Here is a 22940-nt window from a genome sequence, read left to right on the forward strand (position 1 = left end):
TACCAGTATGTCTACGTAAACCTGGTATTTTCAAAGAACAATGAGGTCAATAGCTATCCAAATATACGTTTTTTTCAAAAATATCTAAAGTTTCTTTTACACTTTTTCCAACTGGTCAAAGAACTTGCTATAAATGTAAATGTAAAATGCTTCCCCCAAAAGGGCAAGTTCCTAGTAATTTCACATCAATTTCAACTTGACAATTTTATTATTTTGGAATCATTACATAAAACTATTCTGCATATTTCCCCATTCTACTTCTGATTGAACTGAACACAAGTTAATGAATAATGACAGGAATTTTTTCTAGGTTATTTTTGGGCTAATGAGATGTGAGAATGTTTATTTTTGAAAACAGAACAAACCAAACTCACATCTAGAATCTGATTTAAACTATGTTCTTGCATCTTAAAATACACAAAACTCCGTATAGGGGTCTTTTTTCAATCAATTTTTAATACCATTGCTAATCATCTTTAATATAAATGGAAGTCTTTTTAAACTTAAGAGGACAGTTTTCTTTTCACTTAATAGAGCATGTGAAACTTTTGATTGAATAGTCAATTCTTCAGAAATTTTTCTTTGACCTGAAAAACACCTTAAATAGAAAAATCCTGTCCAATCTACTCATTTCACAGATATCAAAATGTTGTTCCAGAGAAAATTAAATTTCATTAAATTTAATGAAAGAATTGGGACTACTCCAGGACTCTTAAGTTTTGCTGTAATTTTTTGGTCTCACTATCGTGCCACACTTCAGATAATTTGAAATTAAACTTACCTGAATGAACTAATCAGACATCCTACTTCAGTGTCTTAGTATTTTATTTTCAATGGCATGCTAAAAGTTAAATGCCAACTTGAGTAATTTTTAGCACATTATAAATAGACTTAATGGGAACTTTCAGCGTTTTTTTTAAAAGGTTGGCTCTTACTGCTAGTTTTCATTTACACAGCCTTCTTCCTTTAAGACCCTCAAGGTTGAGTTTAAAGTTGGAAGAATTCCATAACAGTCTGTGAAAACACCACATTTTAATTACTGTAGCACACATACCAATATTTCGCCATGGCAGCAGTGGCAGCATCCAGACGTTTTTCTTCATGCAGCTGGAGACAGCTGTCCACAAAAGCTCTGGTTACACATATGTGTGTTTTTAATTCTGCTAGCTTATGCTGCACTGTCTTGAATTTAAAGGAAATGAAAGATAAAAATGAGCACGGCAGAAGAGCATATTTTGAGTCACCTAGCAATCAAACATTATATAATAAAAGAATTTTAGGACAAAACAAAAGTAGAATTATCGTGTGTTTTTTTCTCCAAAAAAGAGGCATATGTTAACTAAAGAGCTTAAATTTAAAACCCACTATATTTCATTGCTGAGGCAATTTGTACTAAAAGAAAAGATGCAAAAATAAATACATAAATAATAATTGTATGTTTTAGATTAAAAATTGTAGACCAGGAAAGATGCTTGAAAAACAGCATGACTTTGATGGGTGAGCACCATCTTGTGGTATAGTCCTTTAGGTACAACTATTGAAAACCTATTTTCCTTCGGCATCTAAATCCATGAAGAATTTTTCTCTATTAATAAAATTAAGTAATCATATTTCTCTATTCTCCTTCTTTGTCTTGGAATAAAGTAACAATCTAGAGGGACAACATCAAAAATATTATTTTATATTGCAGAGTATTTAATCTAGATCTGTAGAATGCAATAGAATAACCGAATCAGAGAGAGCACTCAGGATATCAAAGTCTAGTACCCCAAACTCTTCCACATTTCCCCACCCGCCCTCTTATCTCTCCCAAAGTTTATCTAGCAGAGGCTCTAACTTTAACTGAATTGTCAGTATTAACATATCCATATAGCTCTTCCTTCTGGTCATAAACTACCAATAGTATTCTTGGAAATCTTTTTATCTAGACCATCCTCAACTGTTCTTGACTACTCTCACTTGAATCAAATTTTCTTGTGTTCCTGACTCTTGGCTCTTATATCTTGAACTTTAAGTTTACATCTGGTCTCTGTAGCACCAATTCTTGAATGTCTTTCAGGAAAGTGGCTTGGATTTGAAATACTGGCTTTCCACTTTGGGTAACCTCCAAAATGTACACCCCATTCTAGTTGACCTTTTAAGTTCAAGGCCCAGCTATAGTCAGCTGGCTCTATCTTCCTTGTAGAAATTCAGGTAGAAAAAGAGTTGTGATCATTTGCTGTGGGAGTTTTGAGTGAGATCTTCACTGTGGCTAATAAAAGGCATGTAAGTTAGTGACAAACGTGTCTCAGTGAAACTCAAACTAGAAATGAAATGTACCCCACCTATGTACTGGCAAGTCCAAAGCCTTGATTGAGTTCTCAAAGGAAGGCTTTCGGGACCTGATTGTCAGAGGATGCTGGCCCTGCCTTTACTATTGGTTACAGCAATTCTTAAACCTTCCAGCATCATTGAGGTGGGGACAGTTTGAGTACTTTCCTTTTCTGGAAAAGAGTAGAAAAGGAGTATAACAAGAGTGAGGACCAGGCAAGACCAGGGTGTGGCAGGTGGAGTAGGAGATCTGAAGGGCAGATTCCTCATAGGTGTGCAGACAGAACTACCGTGCTGATGAAAAACCCAACTGGCTACCTTTCCCTTGGCTTTACCCCATCTTGTTCTAGAAAAAGACAGTGTAACTAGCATCTAATGATTCCAAAACCAAGTAGTGGGAAGGCTGATGCCATCTTTTCCCCACCTCTGTATCACGACCTCTAATTCAGAACATGCTGGGTTACATCGAAACCTTCTTCCCTTCTCATTCTTTCCCTGACTTTTTCTATAGCCCTGTCTCTTCATTTATATTTAATTGGACCAAATCTCTACCCTTTAATAGCACAAAGTTCCCCACTCCCACCCAACATATTAAAGTTTACTCACAGAAAATCTAAAGATAGAATAAGAAGTGAAAAAGTGGGGAAATACTTTTCTATACATTGAAAACAGGTGTGTTCCATGAAAATCCCTGAAACTCAGTTCTAAAGTTCTAAGCCTACTCCTGGTTTTAGTTCAGTGACACTTCATTCGGAAAATAAGGGAAAATCTGACAAGTCTCAAGACACTTTTTCCCCACCCCCACCCCCATGGATGGCACATTTGAGAACTTATGTACTCTTTCGAATATGAGAGAATCAGCATCTTAAGATGATTAACCATAGAGCTGGGAGGACTATGAGTAGAGCTGGGCTCCTTGTTAACTCTCTAGCCCTGACTTCCTATTAAACTTTGTGGTAACTTCTGGGAGGAGGGATGCTACTGAATAGGGAAGCCATCTTGCGCGGCAGGTTGGGAAACTGGCTGGCAAGTAAGTGTGCCTTCTCACACTCCTTGGGGGCTTTGTTTCTTTTTCTTTTCCTGAATAAACCGCTCTTTTGGTGGACTACCTGGAGAATTATTTGGCCGGTGGACATTAGCAAGGTGCTTTTTGTGAATGATCAACATGCTAGTAGCAATATTTTTAAACATTCTTTAATAGTCACTAATAGATAATACTGCAGCTAGCATTTAAAGAAAAATTCCCTGAAGGTACTAAATGGACCAGATAGAGTCTCTTTCAGAGTTCTAAATGACAGAACTCTTAGAATCATAAAATTATGGAACTGGAAGACACCTTGGAGAGGTTAAGTAGCCCAGTATTGCATTTAAATAACACCATTAGTTGTACTCTAATATATTATGACTCAAATATAAAATAGTGTAATATCTTAGATTTGCTACCTAATTTTATAGTTAATTAATCCCCCACATAAGGTCTTAACTGGATATTCCCTTTCTGGAGGAATGTAAGGAAGAAGTGTTATTTTTTCCCTCTCCTATGCCTTTTTCTAATATTTTGTGCCCTTAGAATCAAGAGCACATACCACACAGGAAATAACTAAAGCTTGCATTAGAAAGGAACACTGACTTTTCACTTCATTGCCCATGAGAGAAGAAGGTGGGGAAAGAAAAGAGGTCTATCTAGCTTAAATTTCCGGGTAGTAAAACTAATGCGTGAGTTAAAAGTGTAGTTTCCAGGGTTAGAATATCTGTGTAATCTTGGGTAAGTTACTTAAACTCTCTATGCCTCAATCTCCTTATCTGTAAAATAAGGATAAGTGTGATAGTTATACAGTTACGTACTATGAAAAAAAACCCAAGACAATCCATTTATCAGTGTCTGGCACACAGGCACAATGCAATGAAAAAACTGGGAAAATACTGATAAATAATAATTAAAATGATAAAAATAATAACAGTCATTATCATAATTTAATATCTGAATTTTACTGTTCCATTGTCTATTCCATGGAAAATCGTAAGACTTGACATCAAATATGGAGAGTATGAATAAAAAGAAATGAAAATCTTATAACTATTTGCTACTTAAGTATGGTAGGTCTCAATCTTTAAAAGAAAATGAATTTTTCTGAAATGTATCCAAATGGTCAGAAATGTTCAAAATATTCAAAATTCAAGGATAACAAAGAGAAAGATAACTAATAGTTAGATGGTCACAAAATTACATTTGACTAATAATAATATGACATTTAAAGGTCTTCTATTTCAATTTAATAACTAGAACCATAGTGTGTGCAGCTCTAGAGTAGATGTAGGCATGTATTGGTCATTCATCTTCTCTGAATACATTCCTAGATTGAATGAGAAAATATTATTCATCTGGGTAAATTTATTTATCTAGGTAAAATATTTATCTAAGTAAAACAGAAGATTAGAAGAAATATCTCAGAAATCACAAAACATACATTTACTTAGAAAACAATACTACTCGTATCACTGATATACCAGTGGAAGCAGAATGCTACTGCCACCTAGTGCAATTTTAGTAAACTACCTTTAAAAGAAGGCAAAAGGGCACTTGCGTTGAAAAGGATTAAAACTATTATCTTTTGCTATCAAAGTATATGTATTCATAATTAAATCAGTATTTAAAGAGAGCCCTGTTCTTCTATGGGAAACATTATACTAATTTTCTATTTCCTTCACGGTTAAATGTTAAAACACATTTAACGTTGTGAGCTATACTGACAATCTGGGTAACATTATAGTCATCTTTGTTGTAATTTAATATGAATTCCACAAACACCGGAATTCTAGATTTCCAGGGAAATGAAAAATATGTCTGTTTGTTTCATTTTTTATAGTACCCAGAATAGGTCTAAAAGCCTGAGTGTTTTAATAAACATTTTTGATGTGAAAGTGATGGTGGCTGAATTTCAGAAGCAAGTGATACTAATTCCAGTTTGGGTACAGCTGGGAAAGTCACAGGATGATACCGAGTGGTATCACTCCCTTTACATTGCTAAAAGCCTATAGTTTGTATGTCCAGAGTCATACCTAGCAGATTACATCTGTGCACACAACCTTTAGAAGGCAATCAATACATATTGGGTCAGTGAAACAAAAAGGAATAAATCATGTAGGTCAGTATTTCTCAATGGGAGACTACTGGCATTTTGAGTGAGTCTATTAGTTGCTATACAAAGCTATCTGTAAATTACAGAGCAGTTAACAACAGAGCACTAAACTCTGGCCTCCAGAGCTTACACCTTAAATCTCTGTGTACCACCCTCCCTGATATTTCTAAATGCCTGGGGGAAGAGGGCAGTCATTGAGAATCACTGATATATGTAAATCAGTGATACATGAATGGAAGGGAAGATAAAGTATAATATCTTTACTCTTAAGGAAATCACAATTTAGGCAAGTCAAATCATACTATTTTTAAAAATGCTTTCTTGACTAAATATGTGCCTGATTTCTACAGATTCAGAACAACTGTATTTACATCTGTTATGTCAGTAAGAAAGGATGTAAAGAAGTTTTTTTTCAGAATGGAAAAAGTCAACTTGATGAATATATAGGCAACAAGTAGGTCCAAAATGACACGGAGTTGGTCCAGACCAGGAGGAAAAAGAAGTTTTATAAAAGGCTCCCTTTATTGGAACAAAATGAAGGAAGACATTCCCTAAGGGGGAAAATAATAATAAAAGCTAAATAATAAGTATTTACTTTGCAAGTGTAGGGACAGAGCCAGGAGTGCAGTTTCCAGACTCTCGCCCTCACATGGAAAGGTGCTGGCTCAGGTAGTAAATGGCCATCAGCTGTGATTGGATGGCCATCAGCTGTTACTGGTCAGCCATTAGCCACTAATATAACTGCCGTGGCTACGCTAGTGGGGTTGGTTGGCTGGCAGAGAAGCAGACTGCGGATTTCGCATCGTGTGGAGCCTGCTTCCTGTATCTCCAACCCAGCCGCCAGCGAGACTAGTGGCATGAACCCCACAACCATGGATCCGTTCTTGTTCCTTTTTAGCCTCACCATATCCTGTGTTCTTATGCGGGGAGTGGGACCAGAGACCCGGTGTGACAACTGCGTTGTTTATAAACTGTTCCTTCATTAAGAAAAACTAGAGGATCTAAAATTTGATTGGCATATTTAGTGATTATGGCCATCATATACTGAGTTGTTTTGCAAATACCTTAGACTTCCCGGCAAATCCCAACCTTAATTAAACACCATCATCCACATTCTCTGTGCTTGAACTTAGGCAACTAAATCTTTCTATTATAGAAAGTCTGATACACAAAAAAGCAGAAGGTACCACTATAAATTCATCATCACTAACTTCATCTGGGTCTTTAATACTGCTAAAGCGTTACCATGTTTCTCTAATTAGTTCAGTGTGTCATTCTCAAGAGGGTATTTCAAATCTTCCTTACTCTCCTCTGGATACCTGCATGCTCCATTCATTCACATCTCTTTCTTCCCTATTGTTATGTAAAGAAATGCAAGTCTTCATAAAAGATCTTTTGCAATTTTCTACTAACACAGCTGAACCCATGCCCATCCTCTTTTCTTCCTATTACAATGGAGGAAGCGTCTCTCCAGTTGGAATGGGAGGGCCTATCTTTCCATGTGCTTTGGCACCCATACCCTCACATTTTCTCACAGATCATATGCAGTTAATTATCCTCTCCATATCTACAATATTTCCCTCTTTACTAAATCCTTTTCCCAGGTCTTAACACTCTCATCTTAAATAATAATAATAATAATACAAAATAAATAATCTCCAAATATTTCACTTGGCCCCACATATTTCCCCCCACTTCCTCCCTACCCTTCTCTTCTTGCCCCACCAGTTACCATCCTTTCTCTCAATTAACATTCACAGCCAAATTCAGGAAAGAATTGCCTGCCATCAGTATCTTCACTTCCTCATTTCCATTTACTCCTCTACTTACTCTAGTCTGGCACTACCCCTACATCAGTCCATTAATGGCTCTTATGACACAACCTCCATATCATCATGTCCAGTGGGCTCTTTGACCTTCATCTATTTTTCTCTCTAAGCAGCATTTGGCCCCGCTTTCTCCTACTTGAAATTCTCTTTTCTCTTGGTTTCTTTGACAACAATTGCCTGATTTGCTTTCTCCTTTTTGGGTGTTCATTCTCAATTGTCTTTTGTAGGCTCTTCTGTTCCTATTCCGCCTTTAAATTTTGATTTTTTTTCCCTCAGGACTCTGTCCTAGGACCTCTTCTTGTCTATTCTCTCTCACTCAGTGATCTCATCCACTCCCAAGGATTCTAATACCACCTATATGAAAATTACTCCATATTTACGTTTAGCCTAGACCCATTTCAGAAGGGTAAATTGATATCATCTAATACTAAACCATGACGACAAGCTTACCTGCATATGTGCAAGTGGTTTCCCAAAAGCTTTTCTTTGTTTAACGTAGTTCCTGGTTTCTTCAAACATGAATTCACTGGCTGAAATTGCTAACTCAGCAATTATTAGCCTTTCCTATAACCCAAAAATTAGGTATTGAACAGTATTCTAATTATACAAGTGATTTTCACATGATTTCAATGATAACAAATCTCATAGATAATCTTTACAAAAATCCAAACAATTTATTTCTTAACTCTTTATAAAAAAAGCTCCTATGATTTCTAAGAATATTTTGACATGTCAGTAACTTCCTAAAGCAAATCCTTTATGTTTATAAATGACTGTGTTCACTATATAGTGAAGACATAGATATATATGTAATTGATTAAATTCCCTTTTCTCTTTATTCATCTGTGAGTAAAATTCTGAAACTGTTAATTTTTATTTACTGATGCCTGCACACTACCCATCTGTGGGGACAGAGTCCCAGAGAGCAGTTTCTAGGCTCTCGGCCTCACATGGAAAGGTGCTGGCTCGGTTATTAGATGGCCATCAGCTGTAATCAGATGGCCATCTGCTGTGACTGGGTGACCATCAGCTGTTACCAGTTAGCCATCAGCCACTAATATAACTGCTGTGTCTATGTTAGCGGGTTGGTTGGCTGGCTGGCTGGCAGGCAGGCAGGCAGGTAGGCAGGCAGAGAAGCGGACTGTGGATTGCAGCTAGCAAGTGAGGTTAGTTGGTTGGCAGAGAAGCAGATGGCAGATTGCGGCTAGTAAGTTTGGTTAGCAAGCGGATTGTGGATCATGTGGATCCTATTTCCAGTGTCTCAACCAGCCGCTATCGAGAATATAGTGGTATGACTCCGTGGGTGTTCCTTTTTGGCCTCACCATGTCCTGCGTTCTTATGTGGGGAGCAGGAGCTGAGACCCTGCATGACACTATCCTAATATATCTATGGAAATAAACATCTTAAAGTACATAGGTTAAATTCTGCCTATTAGTGCAAAAATATCCACAGGCAGTTTAATTCTATCTTGCTGGTGATTTTCATATTCTATTTCTGTGCTAGTGTTTGTCGCCCTTATCCTCAATTTCATGTTTAGCTCATGCTGTTCCAGTTACTAGCAGGTACAGCCTCTTCTACTGGCATGTAAGGCTCAGTGATAATTCAGCAACCACATTCCAAAAACACAGATGTGAGGGCTGACCCTATGTGGCTAAAACTTTTTAGTCTGAGCTTAACAGTGTTCCCCTTTGATTCCCAGGTGTTATAAAAAACAAAAACAAAACATATTTTGGGTGATATTTCTTTATAAAGAGATAATAATTCTTGATTTGTGGTTAAGCTAAAATCATTCCAATAGGAATCAGAACTGTAATACCTAGTTTCCCTACTCACTTATAAGCCTTGACTGAATGTCCCTGAGTTCAGTTATTTACTTACCTAGCCTACAAGACTCATATATATGTTTTTACAACTTTGTAGTCAAATGATTAGCTATGTCACAAATTTTGCATGCCTGGATTTATATAGTTCTACATTATTCTATTCCAGTCTATTATTGAATCAAAAGGTGAAATCTTTAATACTTCTGACCTGTGAAAGCTGTTTCATGATGTAATAGAAGCCTTTATTCTCTTCTCCAAGTAGGGCACTAGCTGGCAACCGTACATCTTCAAAGAATAATTCTGCAGTATCCTAAGAGATTATACTATTAAGTACAGAATTATCTCATTTAAATCTCACAGTAACCTAATAAGGAGATTATTGTTTCAATTTAAGAAAAAAACAAAACAAAAACAAAACAAACTGGAAGCCAAGTTGGAGTGATTAATGAATACACAGTAAATGGTAAACTAGAGATTCAAACCCAGGTTCATCTGATTTTAAAACTTCTGGCTTTCCCACTGCGATACACCATCATTCTAGCTCCAATATTGTCCAGTTATGTAGGTACTGAGGACTAGGGATTTCTAATGCATATTAAGTAAAATGTTTTTCTTTACAGTAAGGAAAAAATTACCAAATAACAGAAAAAATATTTTCTGTTCTTATTTCATAATTTTCTTCAACGTATTTCATAAATAGAGGGCCTATTATCATGTAGTTAATTTTGTCATTTCTAAAGCAGGTATTCAAAATACCTGATTCACATCCATTGCTGAATACTAGAAAAAAATGCGTTGCACAAATGGTGGAATAAATCTCCATCATCACTTCTAAGAAGCATATTTTAGGAATTCAGAATTGGAAGGTATAACTGTACTTTACATAGTTCTATATATAAGGCATAATTGAGTAAATGCAATTAATGAGTAAATAATTTATCATTAAAAATTGAGTAAACTCAGTTATTACCTGAATGTGATTTATATTAAGACTTACCTGGGCTTTTAGTCCCATTTTATGTAGCTTTCGTCCCTTGATAAATCCTTTCATTCCATTTTCCACCAGGAAAAGGCTACTGCCATGGGCAGGAGAGCTTGCCTCACGATTTGTGATTGTCATTACTATTACAACATCACTTAGCCACCCATTAGTGATGAATACCTGAAAAACCCCAAGTATACTGTGATGCTCCCCAATAAGTCAGGTCCATGTGCAAGTCATGACTAGGAGAGAGTATATTCAAGAAGACTGAACCAGACAAGACATGCTTCATAACGCTCTGTGTTCTCTATCCAAATGTTTGAAGTGTTAATTATTCATAGATGTGGTTATTAAAGAGGAGAAGGAAAATAACCCAACGCTTCAAAGAATGAAGCCTATACAGGCCTTCTATAAAATGAACATCTTTTTTAACAGCCAACAACAAATATTTACTGAGTATATACCAGACACTGTTTTAGGCAAAAAAAGAAAAAAAAGAAAAAAACAAACAAACAAAAAAACCCTCTGCCATTAGTGGTATTAGATTTTAAGGGATATACTTACTCCTGAGCCTGTCTGTAATCTTAATTGGGGAAGCTTTCCAATTTTATCAGTGGGCTTATATGACTCTCAGAAAGACTGAAGGGGTCTCAAATTCTATCAAAGATTTCTTTCTCTCCTGAGATCTTTTGAAACCCTTCTTGGTATTTACAAGAACATTTTCCCCAGTTTCTCATCAACATCAAGTTTATTAACTATTAACTATTGTTTGTCTCATATTTGGACAACGTGAGCCTTACCTTCCCCTTTTCTGGTTTGATAAGGGCTGTTTGAAATCTAAAACAACATTTTCCCTATTAGTGAGGAGGCATGCAAAATGGAAGAAGAGGAACAGATATCATGTAATATAAATGTTGCAAAATTTATACTGTCTCCAAAACAAAACAACTCAATTCCTGAGTGAAATCAAATCACTCAGTTCCTGTGGGAGTCCCTAGATCTGACACAATCAATAATGAGTAGTCTTTGAGACTTTGAGACACTGTTACCCATGGCGTGACTCTGGAGAGAAGGGTAGTGGAAACCTCTCCTTACACACCTTGCTTCCATTTAGAACCCAGTCACTTCCATCCTTTTTGGCATTTGTTCTTATTCCTTGCATATCACTGTAGTTGAAAAAAATGAAAATTTCATTAATTGGTAAAAATTGAATTATGCAAATGTTATGTAAGTATGTATATAATATGATAATTCAAACTGCTTATAATACACCATTATAAAAATTGATCGTTAAGTAATATTAAGAATGTTCACACAAATGCATTAAAAAATCATGTCTGATGTATTATATTCTAAATTATTTGTACAAATGAATATATGACATAAGATCACATAAACTAGCCAGATTTTATAGAGTATAACAAAGCCCAACTAGCATTCAAAACCCTCCAACTGGACTCAGATGACTTTTCAAGGTCTATTATATCCCTGAGATTATTTCTCACATTGTCCTTGCCTGCTTCTATTCACTTTTGTTGCTTCCCCTATCTTTATTGATCAAAAGCTTAGCTCTCTGAAAGACCATGTTTCAAATTCCACTTGCTGTAACAAGCCTCCTCTCAAAGTAGATTATTTTTCTAAATATAAAATAATTTATATTTTTATAAGATAAATATTCATAATCAGAATATAAAAATACAGGCAATATTCTAGACAAAGGAGAAAACTAATTTAATAAATAATTTTATCTCCTGGAATGAACATTTAAAAAATATATTCTTCCAGTGTTTCTCTATAGAAACAGATACATACATATATGCATTTTTATAAAATTGGAACCATACATATGATTTTGATCTCTTAATATCGTGTTTTTCTATAAGATGCATTTTATTAGCAACACAGCATTTCATCATGGTTAATCATGCTTTTTTAAACAATTTCCTATTGTTGAACATTTAGGTAGCTTCCATTTCAAAATATCCTTCAGTGACTAATAACCTTCAAAGATAGCAAGTTCCAACCTCTGAAACCTGTGTTACCTCATATGGAAAAAAGTTTGCAGATGTGGAACTTGAGATGGGGAGATTATTTTTGGTTATCTGGATGGGCTCTAATGCAATCACAACAGTTCTTATGAGAGAGAGGCAGAGGGAGATTCCACAGACAGAAGAGGAGGGGCAGTGTGACCACAGAGACGGAGATTGGAGCGATGAGGACACAAGGCAAGCAATGCTGTAAGCCACCAGGAGATGAAAGAGGCAAGGAATGGATTCTCTTTAAATAGGGATCACAATATTACTATATTTCATACAGGTTATTATGATAGCCAAAGAAGAAAATCAACACGAATGCATATAAAATGTTAAGGTATCATACAAATATATGAGGTGTGATAAAAAAATACAGTGAATGTTTAAATAAAAAAATACATTACAGTAAAAGACACATTGCCATTAATCCTCCCCCCAAAAATAACTCCACTTGCTTCGAACACACTTATCCCATCGTTCTTGCCTCTTTCTGAAGCAGTTCTGGAAGTTCTGTTTCATGAGTGTCTTTACTTCATCCTCCATCATGAGAACGCTCTGTCGCACATTGCTTCTGGTACGGCAATTTCTGTCAAAAGCATTACAGTGTGTCCTCATCCACCTTATTCACTGGATCTGGCACCATGTGACTTCTGGCTCTTCCCCAAAGTCAAAATGACCACGAAAGGTAATCATTTTGAATTGATTCAAGACATCGAGGCAGCCACAACTGCGCAACTAAAGACACTCATTCATGAAAGAGGACTTCCAGACTGTTTCAGAAAGTGGCAAGAATGATGGGATAAGTGTGTTTGAAGCAAGGAGGAGTATGTTGAGGGAGATTAAGGTCAATGTGTCTTTTACTCTAATAATTTTTTTTATTTAGACATTCACCATATTTTTTTATTATACCTCATACACAATTATACATAATGGAGTCTCCTATGTATGTGGAAGGAAAAAGGGGCAATAAAAGCCAGGATCTTTTCCAGCAAACTCAACCTTTTTTCTATGAAGGCTAAATCAAAGTTAGAAAATGGAGACTGTCTAAGTCATCTCTGAAAGTAGCAAAATGAACCACGTCTCATCTTTCTTCCTTTCCTCCCACATGGTTTTTCTTTAATTCTCACCATAATTCCTCAACACTCTAAACTTCACATGCAGCTTTTCTCCATTCTTGCATTCTCTTCCCTACATGGCCCCTTTGCTTGTTTCCAAATAAACTGATTGGCGATCTTTCTACTGCTCTCACCAAACTTCAAAGAAATCTGCCTCTTTTCTCTCCATTCTTATTCTCAGCTTCCTTCATAATTACATATACATCACTACAGCTGAGGACAGAGAATATAAATGAACAAAAATCAAACAAACTTTTGTTTGCATGAGTTAAGTTGGAGATAAATCACGATCTCTTATTTATTCTGTTGCGTCTAGGTCAGAGCTAACGTGCAGTGGGTTGGAACTGGAACATGTTGATTACCAAGCTAATCTGATGCATCAGAATATTGGGCAGTTAGCCAGTTATCCAGCCAGTTATTGCAGAGAATTATCTTAAAAGCCAACTAAGAAGATTAAGCCCTACCTCTTTGAGGTTCACATTTTTAGGCAAAAGAAAAAAGCAAACACCTTTTATTTTGGCAAAATTAAGTATCAGTATTGGCCTGTAATTATAGATTTGTATCTGGGAAAGAGAAATACAATTTAAGCATATTACCAAGTGACACTATGAAATATTAAAACATATGAAAAAAGAAAATTTAAAACATCAGGGCCTGATCTCTTCAGAAACAAGTCTTAGATTTTCAATTCTGCTCTGCCACATCTTTAAGTTCTTCCTCTGCATTACCTGTTTCCCATTGGCCTAAAAGTCACTGCTTTCCTTACCATGAACCATTTCCCTTCTTGTGCTAGCTTGTCAAACTACTGCCCCCTCTCTACACTTCCTTTCATCCCCAACTCTGAACAAGATGAGTTTGTATTCGCTGCCTGTGTTCTCAATAGCTGTATCACTCCCTTGTAAAGTAACTTCTGCCCCTCCTCTCTACCGAAATCACAAACAAAAGAACAAGACAAACAAATGAAGAAACAAAAACTCATAGACACAGACAATAGATTAGTGGTTACCAGAGGTTAAGGGGGTAGCAGGGTGGTAGATGAGGGTAAACGGGACCAAAAATATGGTGATGGAAAGAGAAATGATCCTGGGTGGGTAGTTAACACACAATGTGCTATACAGATGATGCGTTACAGCATTGTACACCTGAAATCTATGTAACTTTACTAACAATTGTCACCCCAAAACACTTTAATTTAAAAAAAAAGAATTCAAGCATTAAAAACAACAAAAATTAAAAAGATCACCAGCTGCCTGCCATGACCTTTTCTCAATGCTCAACATCTTTTTGGCCTTGACATTATTATTAACGCTTCGCTTCTATTCTATGGCCTTTTCAAACTCCCCCCTGTGCTCACGACAGAACACTTGTTCGGATTGCCTTCAAACTCAATCCTTTTGTCTCTGTTGCCATATTTTTAGTACCGTTTCAAATGAAACATAATAGCAAAGCTTTCTCCTTGGTCTGCTTTCCATCCTTTCACTTGAACTCTAGGATCAGGTTCTACCATGTGGAAACCCTTCATCCCAATTGAATAACTGGTTCTTGCTCATTCATCAGATCTCAGTTCAAATATAACCACTTTTTATAGGACTTCTCCAGCACTCATATTTAAATTTGTTTTTCCCTTCCCTACCAAACCCACTTGTACCGTTAGTGTCTAGCATAGCATCTTGTTTCCTTCATAGTACTTATCATAGTTTATAATTGTAAATATATCTGTTCATTTGTTTCTTGTCATTTTACTCAATAAGGACAGAAGCTGCATCTGTATTGTTCACCACTGTATACATGGCACACTGAAGGCACTAAGTTACTGTCAAATGACTCAATAAATAAACAGATTTATTTTCATGAATGGCTTGTAAAACCTATTGCTACTCTAGCCTGTCTTCAGAACTCAAAATCTACACTTGTAACAGCTTGCTAAACATTTTCATGTGAATGTCACACCATATCTAAAATTCATCATGCTCAAAATTCAATTTATACCCTACCTTCCATTTTATTTACATTACACTATAGTAAGATCTCAAACACAGCCGACATTACAGCCTGTTCTATTGCTATCTGTATATAAGGCCTTATTTTCCTCTTGGAGTTTGAAGTTACTTGAGAATGTGAATTACGCTGTGTTCATCTTTGTATTTCTCCAAGCATTTAGCTCACAGTTTGGTATAAAGCAAGCACAGAGAGAATATTTGCTGTGAGAGCACTGCTTCCAACACTTCAAAACCAACCAAATGTTCATTTACCTTCCAGCCCCAGGCTCTGTTATTGCTAGGGCACCAATACATTTCCCTGCAGTCATCTGGGGGATGAAGTGCTTAATTTGTTCTTCTGAGCCATAGTTTGAAATATATGGCATTACAATATTTGAATGAAGACTGAAACCTGGGCCTGTACAATTCGAATATGCTCTTAGAAAAAAAGAAGAAAATTTAAAGCAAAAAATAATTATTTTGTTCTGTGTTTAGTTTCTTCGATTATCAATTAAAAAACAACAACAAAATGTTAAAGGTCTTATTATGTTATATAATAGCCTGCTTACCTCCAAACTTATAAAGTTCTTGAAGGTTTTTCCCTCTTACTTTTTACTGTTCTTTTAATTTCTGGCTCTAAGATTATAATAGTACTCTAATAGAGTTTGATGAACATTTATTTAGTGAATAAAAAGTAAAACATTTAAAAATGTTAATCACGTACAACTGTATTACCCTAACACAGCAACTATTTTCATTTTGGCAAAATGAAAATACCTTTACCATACTGATATATTTTAATGTAGCTGCAGACATGATATGAATTTTGCATTTAACTGCCTTCTTTAAATTATATGACATGAAAATATTCTATTTTTTTTTTACATAGTTGTCTTAATAATAATCTCATATAGCTGCAAAATATTACAAATTGCTCAGGTGCTATAATTTACTTATTCATTCTTCCACTGCCAGACATTTAGGTTGCTTCCAAATTTGGGGATTATGATCTAACATAATAATGATTTCTCTACAAGGCTGCTATTTATTTCTATTAAATTATTTCCTTAAGATAAATTCCCCAAAGTGGCATGCTAGATCAAAGAGAAGTATTTTCATTTTTTATATGTATCCACATTTTTAATCCCCAAAGCATTTATTCTACTATATAATGCCACCAAGAGTACATAAATGTCACTTTCACTGCAACCTTGTCAGCACTGGGTATTACAGTTTTTTGGTTTCACTAACTTTTGTAGATACTCAAAATGATACCACAAGATTAATTTAATTTGCATTTGATTGGTAGTAAGTTTTCAAAAAAGAAAACTATTTGCATTTCTTTTTTGCTGAATTGTTAGTTCAAATCTTTTGCCCATTTATCAACTGAAATCTTCATTTGTTCTTATAAGTTAAACGCTTAATATAACTTATGGAAATACTTTTCCACTTTTATGTTCTCTTTCAAATATCCTTTTAAAAGAGAGAAAATAATCAAATGGGTCAAATAGAAATGAAACTTTCATTTTCAACAACATCTATTTAAACAGCTTAAAAGGAGATTTTCTTCTCACATTTAAAACATGTGCAAGAGTATGTGAGTGGTATAAACTTTAACATTTTACACTGAATTTTCAATCTTACAAAAAAACTAGAAAGCATTTTCTGTTCTTATCTCAGTAAGGTGAACAGTGTGCTTACAAACAAGATTCAATTTCAGAAGTCCCTATACTTACTGCTCCTCCCAAACAATCGCTGCCGAGTACACGTCCCCACCAACGCCACCATGATGCTCTTCAATATTGATACCAAGCAGTCCTTGTTTTCCAGCTTTTTCCCAAAGCTCCCTACTCACTTCTCCAGCTTTCTCCCATCTGTAAATAACACACATTTTAAAATAAGAAAAACTTGTTTTTCATATTATTTAAATGGTGACGATTGGAATTTATGAATGATTTTCTACAGAACTGCTTCCTTAATTTGAAGTTTTGTTGTTGACATTCACCATACCCTTCTATTTGCATCTGACTCTTATCATTTCTCCTTCTTGTTCTCTTTCTTACTGCTTTGTATTTGCCACTCTCCCCGCCCCCACTCCCACTCTTGACTATTTATTGGATCTGCAAATTGTATCCACTGATATTCATGGGTGTAGTTTCTCTCAGCTGGTACTCTTAGGGGGCCAGCATAGTTGTGTCATATAGTCATGGGAATTTGTCCAACTCGTCCTGTAAAGGCAATTGCTTTCTGCACATTTCCTTAAAGTGCTGACCTTATGGGAAGAGAATATACAAAAGCTGACAAGAGCAGGCAATGTTACTACAGTTTAAGTAGGAACACCAGAAGAGCAGAAGCATCTTATGGCATGGCTCTAGCAAATGAATTTCTGAAAGGATTATATGTTTGGGTAAGATTGTGCAACCTCTGCTTTTCTTCTTAAAAATGAGAATGGCATGATGAGGAAAGACATGGCTAGCTGAAGCTGGTTAAAGAATCTGAGAAATTTTTTTCTTCTTAAGTGGTAATTAGGTATAGTTAGTAAGTTATGGGGTATAAGATACTGATTAAAGATAAATACAGATACTTCAAGAAATTTTAAAAGAAAGTGTTTGATTAGAATGTGTTGGTGTGTTTTGTGTACTGACTAAAGTAGCTTCAAAAATATTTTTATTATTGACTCCAATTTGTCAACTTCTATCATGTTACTTCAAGTCCACCAACAATTTTTCTGGAATGAAATTTAAAATAGTAAAGAAATAATAAAAAAATAATGTCTTTGAGTGAAGTATACTACATTTTCCTTTGTCTTTAAGAAGCTAGTTTTCCACCAAAGACTAGTTGTGTATGGTAGCAGAGTTTAGCTAGTTTTGGTCATTCTTACCAAGAAGTATTTATAAAAACTTAATGGAAGTTCTTTTAAAATAATTTTTAAAAAGCATTCTAATTGTAGAATGGTTTTGTCATAAATTATTGGCATTAAGTGAATTTTGGAAACACACCAAAATCTTATTTTAATAGAAATGACAGTTTTTTGGTCAATAAAGTAGGTAATCAGTAATTAATTAATCAATAAATATTTCATCCAGTAATAAAAATACTTTGAGGTAGCCTATTGCCTACCAGTATTTGCCTTATGCTGGCTTTGAGCTTTTATGCATTTTAATGCATTCATGAAGCAAAAAAAGAAAGAATATGGAATTAACAAGTATTTTATTGCCACTTAACTAGTCTTCAAAAATACTATTCTTAGATTGATTTTTAAATTTTCAATTTTCCTCCCTTTTGCCCCCTCCCACCTCCGATTCCAGCCATTGTTCTCAGTCTAGTTGTGGAGGTGGCCCATGTTGGTGTTATGAGCATTGCACTCTACCCAGCTGAGCCAGTCGGTCACTGGCATTGGCCAGCCGCTCACAGCAGCTCACGGCATCTCTCGCCGGCTGCCAGCCACCCATGCCTACTGCTGGCCACTCATGCTAGCTACTGGCCACTCAGGGCAGCCCAGCTCCAGGTCGAGCTATTGTTCACAATCTACCTGTAGAGGGTGCAGCTCACTGGCCAATGTGGGAATCAAACTGGCAACTTCAGGGTTAGGAGCATAGCACTCCAACCACCTGAGCCACCCCTCAATTTTTTTTTAAATTGAGATATAATTGACATATAATATTAGTTTCAGGTGTACAACATGATTATTTGTATATATTGCAAAATGATCAGCACAATAAGTCTTGTTAACACCCATCCCCATACATAGTTACAATTTTGAACTAGCTTGAAAATCTTGTAATCTTACAGAATTATACTGAAGACAGTAAAAAGTTTTTAAAGCACTGAACACAGTATTTTTTCAGTAGCACAACACACAGCAGTCTAGAAAATGATCTTTATTGTACTCCTAATGTACATTACTTTAAAGGAAAATATGCCACTTACTCTGTGTGATAAGGAACCACTTCTTCTTGAAAAAACTTCCTTACGCTTTCCCGGAAAATGTCATGTTCTGAACAGAAGATTCTTCTAATTCCTATATCTGTTAATTTTTTAGCAAAAGGACTTTCTAGACGTTCTTCCCCTCCGGAATGAGAGCATCTTAAAAATATATATACATTAAGAAAATTAAGTGAATTGCTGTTCTTCATATGCAAATAAATGTCACTGAAAAACATGGGAATACCTTGATTTTGTTTTTCCCCAGGCACACTTTAAAGGCAGGTAGAGAGAGTCTGAAATTTGACAAATCTGTTTAAATTTGAGCATCACCACTTTCGACAGGATCTTCCTCTTCTGGATGAGATTAAGTAGTTAACTCTAATTCAAATAATTCTTTACTTACAAATCCATAAAAAGGAAGTCATGCCTACAACTAACCATGTGTATGCGTTCAGGTAAAATAGTGTTGTCACATGATGTGGATTAAATTATACAAGATTCAAATATTGCAACAAAATAATACCGTTAAGTCTTCATGTCATATACAATGTTTATAATAATGCAACCCCCCCATTAATATTTTATCAAGAATCATACAATTTCAAATGGCAGGTGTATAAGATATAAACAGTGTTGATGTTATTGCTACATTATAGAGCCAATCTGGGTATAAATAAAAATCAAAATGTCGACCAAACTTTGTAAGGATTAGTAGGGAATTATTCCAGATCTTCAGAAACTGACATTTCCTCTCTGCACCCCCTAAACTAAGCCTAAAAATGAGACTTCTGTGTAACCCCTTTAGTTCAATGGTCTTCAGACTTTTTTCCCCAGGGGTAGACTTAAACATTTTTTGAAACGCTGTATATCACTTTTTTAAAGATTTTTATTAATAATATAGCTAACATATACATACAATATTATATTAGTTTCAGGGATACGTCATAGTCATTCAACACTTATATACCTAAAGAAGTGACCACCACCATAAGTCCAGCAACCAACTGATACCATACTATGCTATCACAATATTACTGGCCCAATGCTGTATATTACATTCCCACGATTTATTTCTTTTATACCTGGATTTTTGGACCTCTTATTCCCCTTTACCTCCCCCACTTTTAAAATTTTTCAATTACAATTGACATTCAGTATGATTTTATATTAATTTCAGGGGTACAGCATAGTGGTTAGACTATGTAATTTAAGAAGTGATCCTCCTGACTAGTCTAGTACCCACCTGGTACTATACATAGTTAAACCGTATCATTGACTGTATTCCCTATGCTTGACTTTGCATCCCCATAACTGTTTTGTAACTACCAATTTTTACTTCTTAATCCCTTAACCTTTTTCACTCTACCCCCATCCCCCTCCCATCTGTCACCCCAACAAATCTAGTGCCCATCTAACACCACACATAATTATTACAATATTATTGACTATATTCCTTATGCTATATCCTATATCCCCATAACTGCTTTGTAGCAACCAATTTGTACTTCTTAATCCCTTCCCTTTCTTCACCCACACCCCCAAACCCCCTCCCATCTAGCAACCATTAAAGTCTTTTCTGTATCTATGAGTTTGTTTCTGTTCTTTTTTGTTTATTTTGTTCTTTAGACTCCATGTGTAAGTGAAATCACATTGCATCTGTCTTTCTCTGTCTGACACTCCACTCAGCACAATACCTTCCAGGTCCATCCATGCCGCCACAGATGGCAATTCCCTTCCACGGCCGAGCAATATTCCATTATATATATTATTCCATTATAAATATATATATATATAATCTCCTCTTTATCCATTCTTCTGTCAACAGACACCTAGGCTGCTTCCACATCTTGGCCATTATAAATAATGCTGCAATGAACATATGGATGCACATGTCCCCTTGAAGTAGTGTTTTGGGTTTCTATGTGTAAATACCCAGAAGTGGGATTACTGGGTCCTTCTTTGTCTCCTGTTATAGCCTTTGTTTTAAAGTCTTTTTTTGTCTGGTATAAATATTGCTACCCCAGCTTTTATTGTTGTTTTTTCATTTCCATTTTCATGAAATAACTTTTTCCATTCCTTCACTTTGTCTGTGTGTGTCTTTCAAACTGAAGTGAGACTATTGTAGGCAACATATAAAAGGGCTTTGTTTTCTTATCCAGTCAGCTGTCCTGTGTGTTTTGATTGAAGCACTCAATTCATTTATATTAAAAGTAATTATTGATATGTAGCTATTGCCATTTTATTATTTTGATCTTTTTTTCATCATAATTTTGATCTTTTTTTTTTCCATATTAAAGCTGTCCTTCTAACATTCCTTGTCTTTTTTTAAATTTTTTTTTTTTTTTTTTTTTTTTTATTGGGGAAAGGGAACAGGACTTTATTGGGGAACAGTGTGTACTTCCAGGACTTTTTTTTTTTTTTTTTCCCAAGTCAAGTTGTTGTCCTTTCAGTCTTAGTTGTGGAGGGCGCATCTCACCTCCAGGTCCAGTTGCTGTTGCTAGTTGCAGGTGCAGCCCACCATCCCTTGCAGGACTCGAGGAATTGACCTGGCAACCTTGTGGTTGAGAGCCCACTGGCCCAAGTGGGAAATGAACCGGCAGCCTTCGGAGTTAGGAGCACGGAGCTCGAACCACCTGAGCCACTGGGCCGGCCCCCTAACATTCCTTGTAATACTGGTTTGGTGATGATAAACTCCTTTAGCTTTTTCTTGTCTAGGAAGCTCTTTATCTTTTCTTTGATTTTAAATAATAGCCTTGCTGGGTAAAGTACCCTTGGTTATAGGTCTGGCTTTTCATCATGTTTCAGGCCAATCTCTTCTGGCCTGCAAAGTTTCTGTTGAGAAATCAGCAGACAACCTTATGGGGGCTCCCTTATAAATTACTAGTTGCCTTTCTCTTGCTGCTTTTAGGATTCTCTCTTTGTCTTTAACCTTTGGCATTTTAATTATAATGTGTCTTGGAGCAGGCCTATTTAGGTTCATCTTGTTTGGGATTTTCTGTGCTTCCTGTGCTTGTGTGTCTATTTCCTTCACTAGGTTAAGAATATTTTCAGTCATTATTTCTTCAAATAGGTTCTCAATCCCTTGATTTCTATCTTCTCCTTCTGGTACCCCTGTGAAGCTAATGTTGTTGTTATGCTTCATATTGTCTCAGAGGTCTCTTAAACTGTACTTTTTTTTTTTTTTTGCTGTTCCAGTTGGATGTTTTCTGTCATCTTGTCTTCCAAATCACTATTTAATTCTCTGCTTCATCTAGTCTGCTGATGATTCCTTCTAGTGCATTCTTCATTTCAGTTATTGTATTCTTCACTTCTGACTGGTTCTTTTTTATGGTTTCTATGTCTTTTTTATGCTTGCTATCTCTTTGTTAATGTTCTCACTAAGTTACTTGAGCATCCTTATAACCAGCGTTTTGAACTCTGTTTCTGGTAAGTTGCTTTTCTCCATCTCATTTAGTTCTTTTTTTCTGGAGTTTTCTCCTGTTCTTTCATTTGGGATGTATTTCTTTGTTTCCACATTTTGGCTGCCTCTCTGTTTTTGTTTCTATGTATTCGGTAGATCTTCTATGTCTCCCAGTCATGGCCGGGTGGCCTTTATAGCAGGTGCCCTGTGAAGCCCTGGCACAGTCTCCCTGGTCATCTGTTCCAAGTGCTCTAGGAGTGTCCCTTGCATGGCTTGTGTGTGCCCTCTTATAGTTGAGCCTTGATTGCTATTGGAACATCAATTAGTGGGATTGGCCTTCAGGCTGATTGGCTGTGAGATTCATTCGGCCACATCCACATCTCATGGGCTGTTGTGTGTGG

At 35.9% G+C, this 22940-nt stretch overlaps 1 protein-coding gene across 3 annotated transcripts in view; it reads right to left on the reverse strand.

Annotated features, from left to right (window-relative positions):
- ACADL (acyl-CoA dehydrogenase long chain) overlaps window positions 1-22940 on the reverse strand; it is a 44409-nt gene that overhangs the window by 16445 nt on the left and 5024 nt on the right. For all 3 annotated transcript variants that reach the window (XR_012489612.1, XM_074312579.1, XM_019727007.2), the window contains exons 2-9: window positions 19143-19298; window positions 16949-17086; window positions 15486-15650; window positions 11185-11251; window positions 10101-10265; window positions 9312-9413; window positions 7730-7843; window positions 1055-1182 (exon numbers count right to left, since the gene is read on the reverse strand). Coding sequence is in view for 2 of the 3 variants with exons in the window: in XM_074312579.1 (XP_074168680.1) it covers window positions 1055-1182; window positions 7730-7843; window positions 9312-9413; window positions 10101-10265; window positions 11185-11251; window positions 15486-15650; window positions 16949-17086; window positions 19143-19298 (1035 nt within the window). In the remaining variant the exon portion in view is untranslated. The remainder of the gene's footprint in view (window positions 1-1054; window positions 1183-7729; window positions 7844-9311; window positions 9414-10100; window positions 10266-11184; window positions 11252-15485; window positions 15651-16948; window positions 17087-19142; window positions 19299-22940) is intronic.

The sequence above is a fragment of the Rhinolophus sinicus genome, linkage group LG01 (genome assembly GCF_036562045.2).
Source record: "Rhinolophus sinicus isolate RSC01 linkage group LG01, ASM3656204v1, whole genome shotgun sequence".
Taxonomy (NCBI): domain Eukaryota; kingdom Metazoa; phylum Chordata; class Mammalia; order Chiroptera; family Rhinolophidae; genus Rhinolophus; species Rhinolophus sinicus.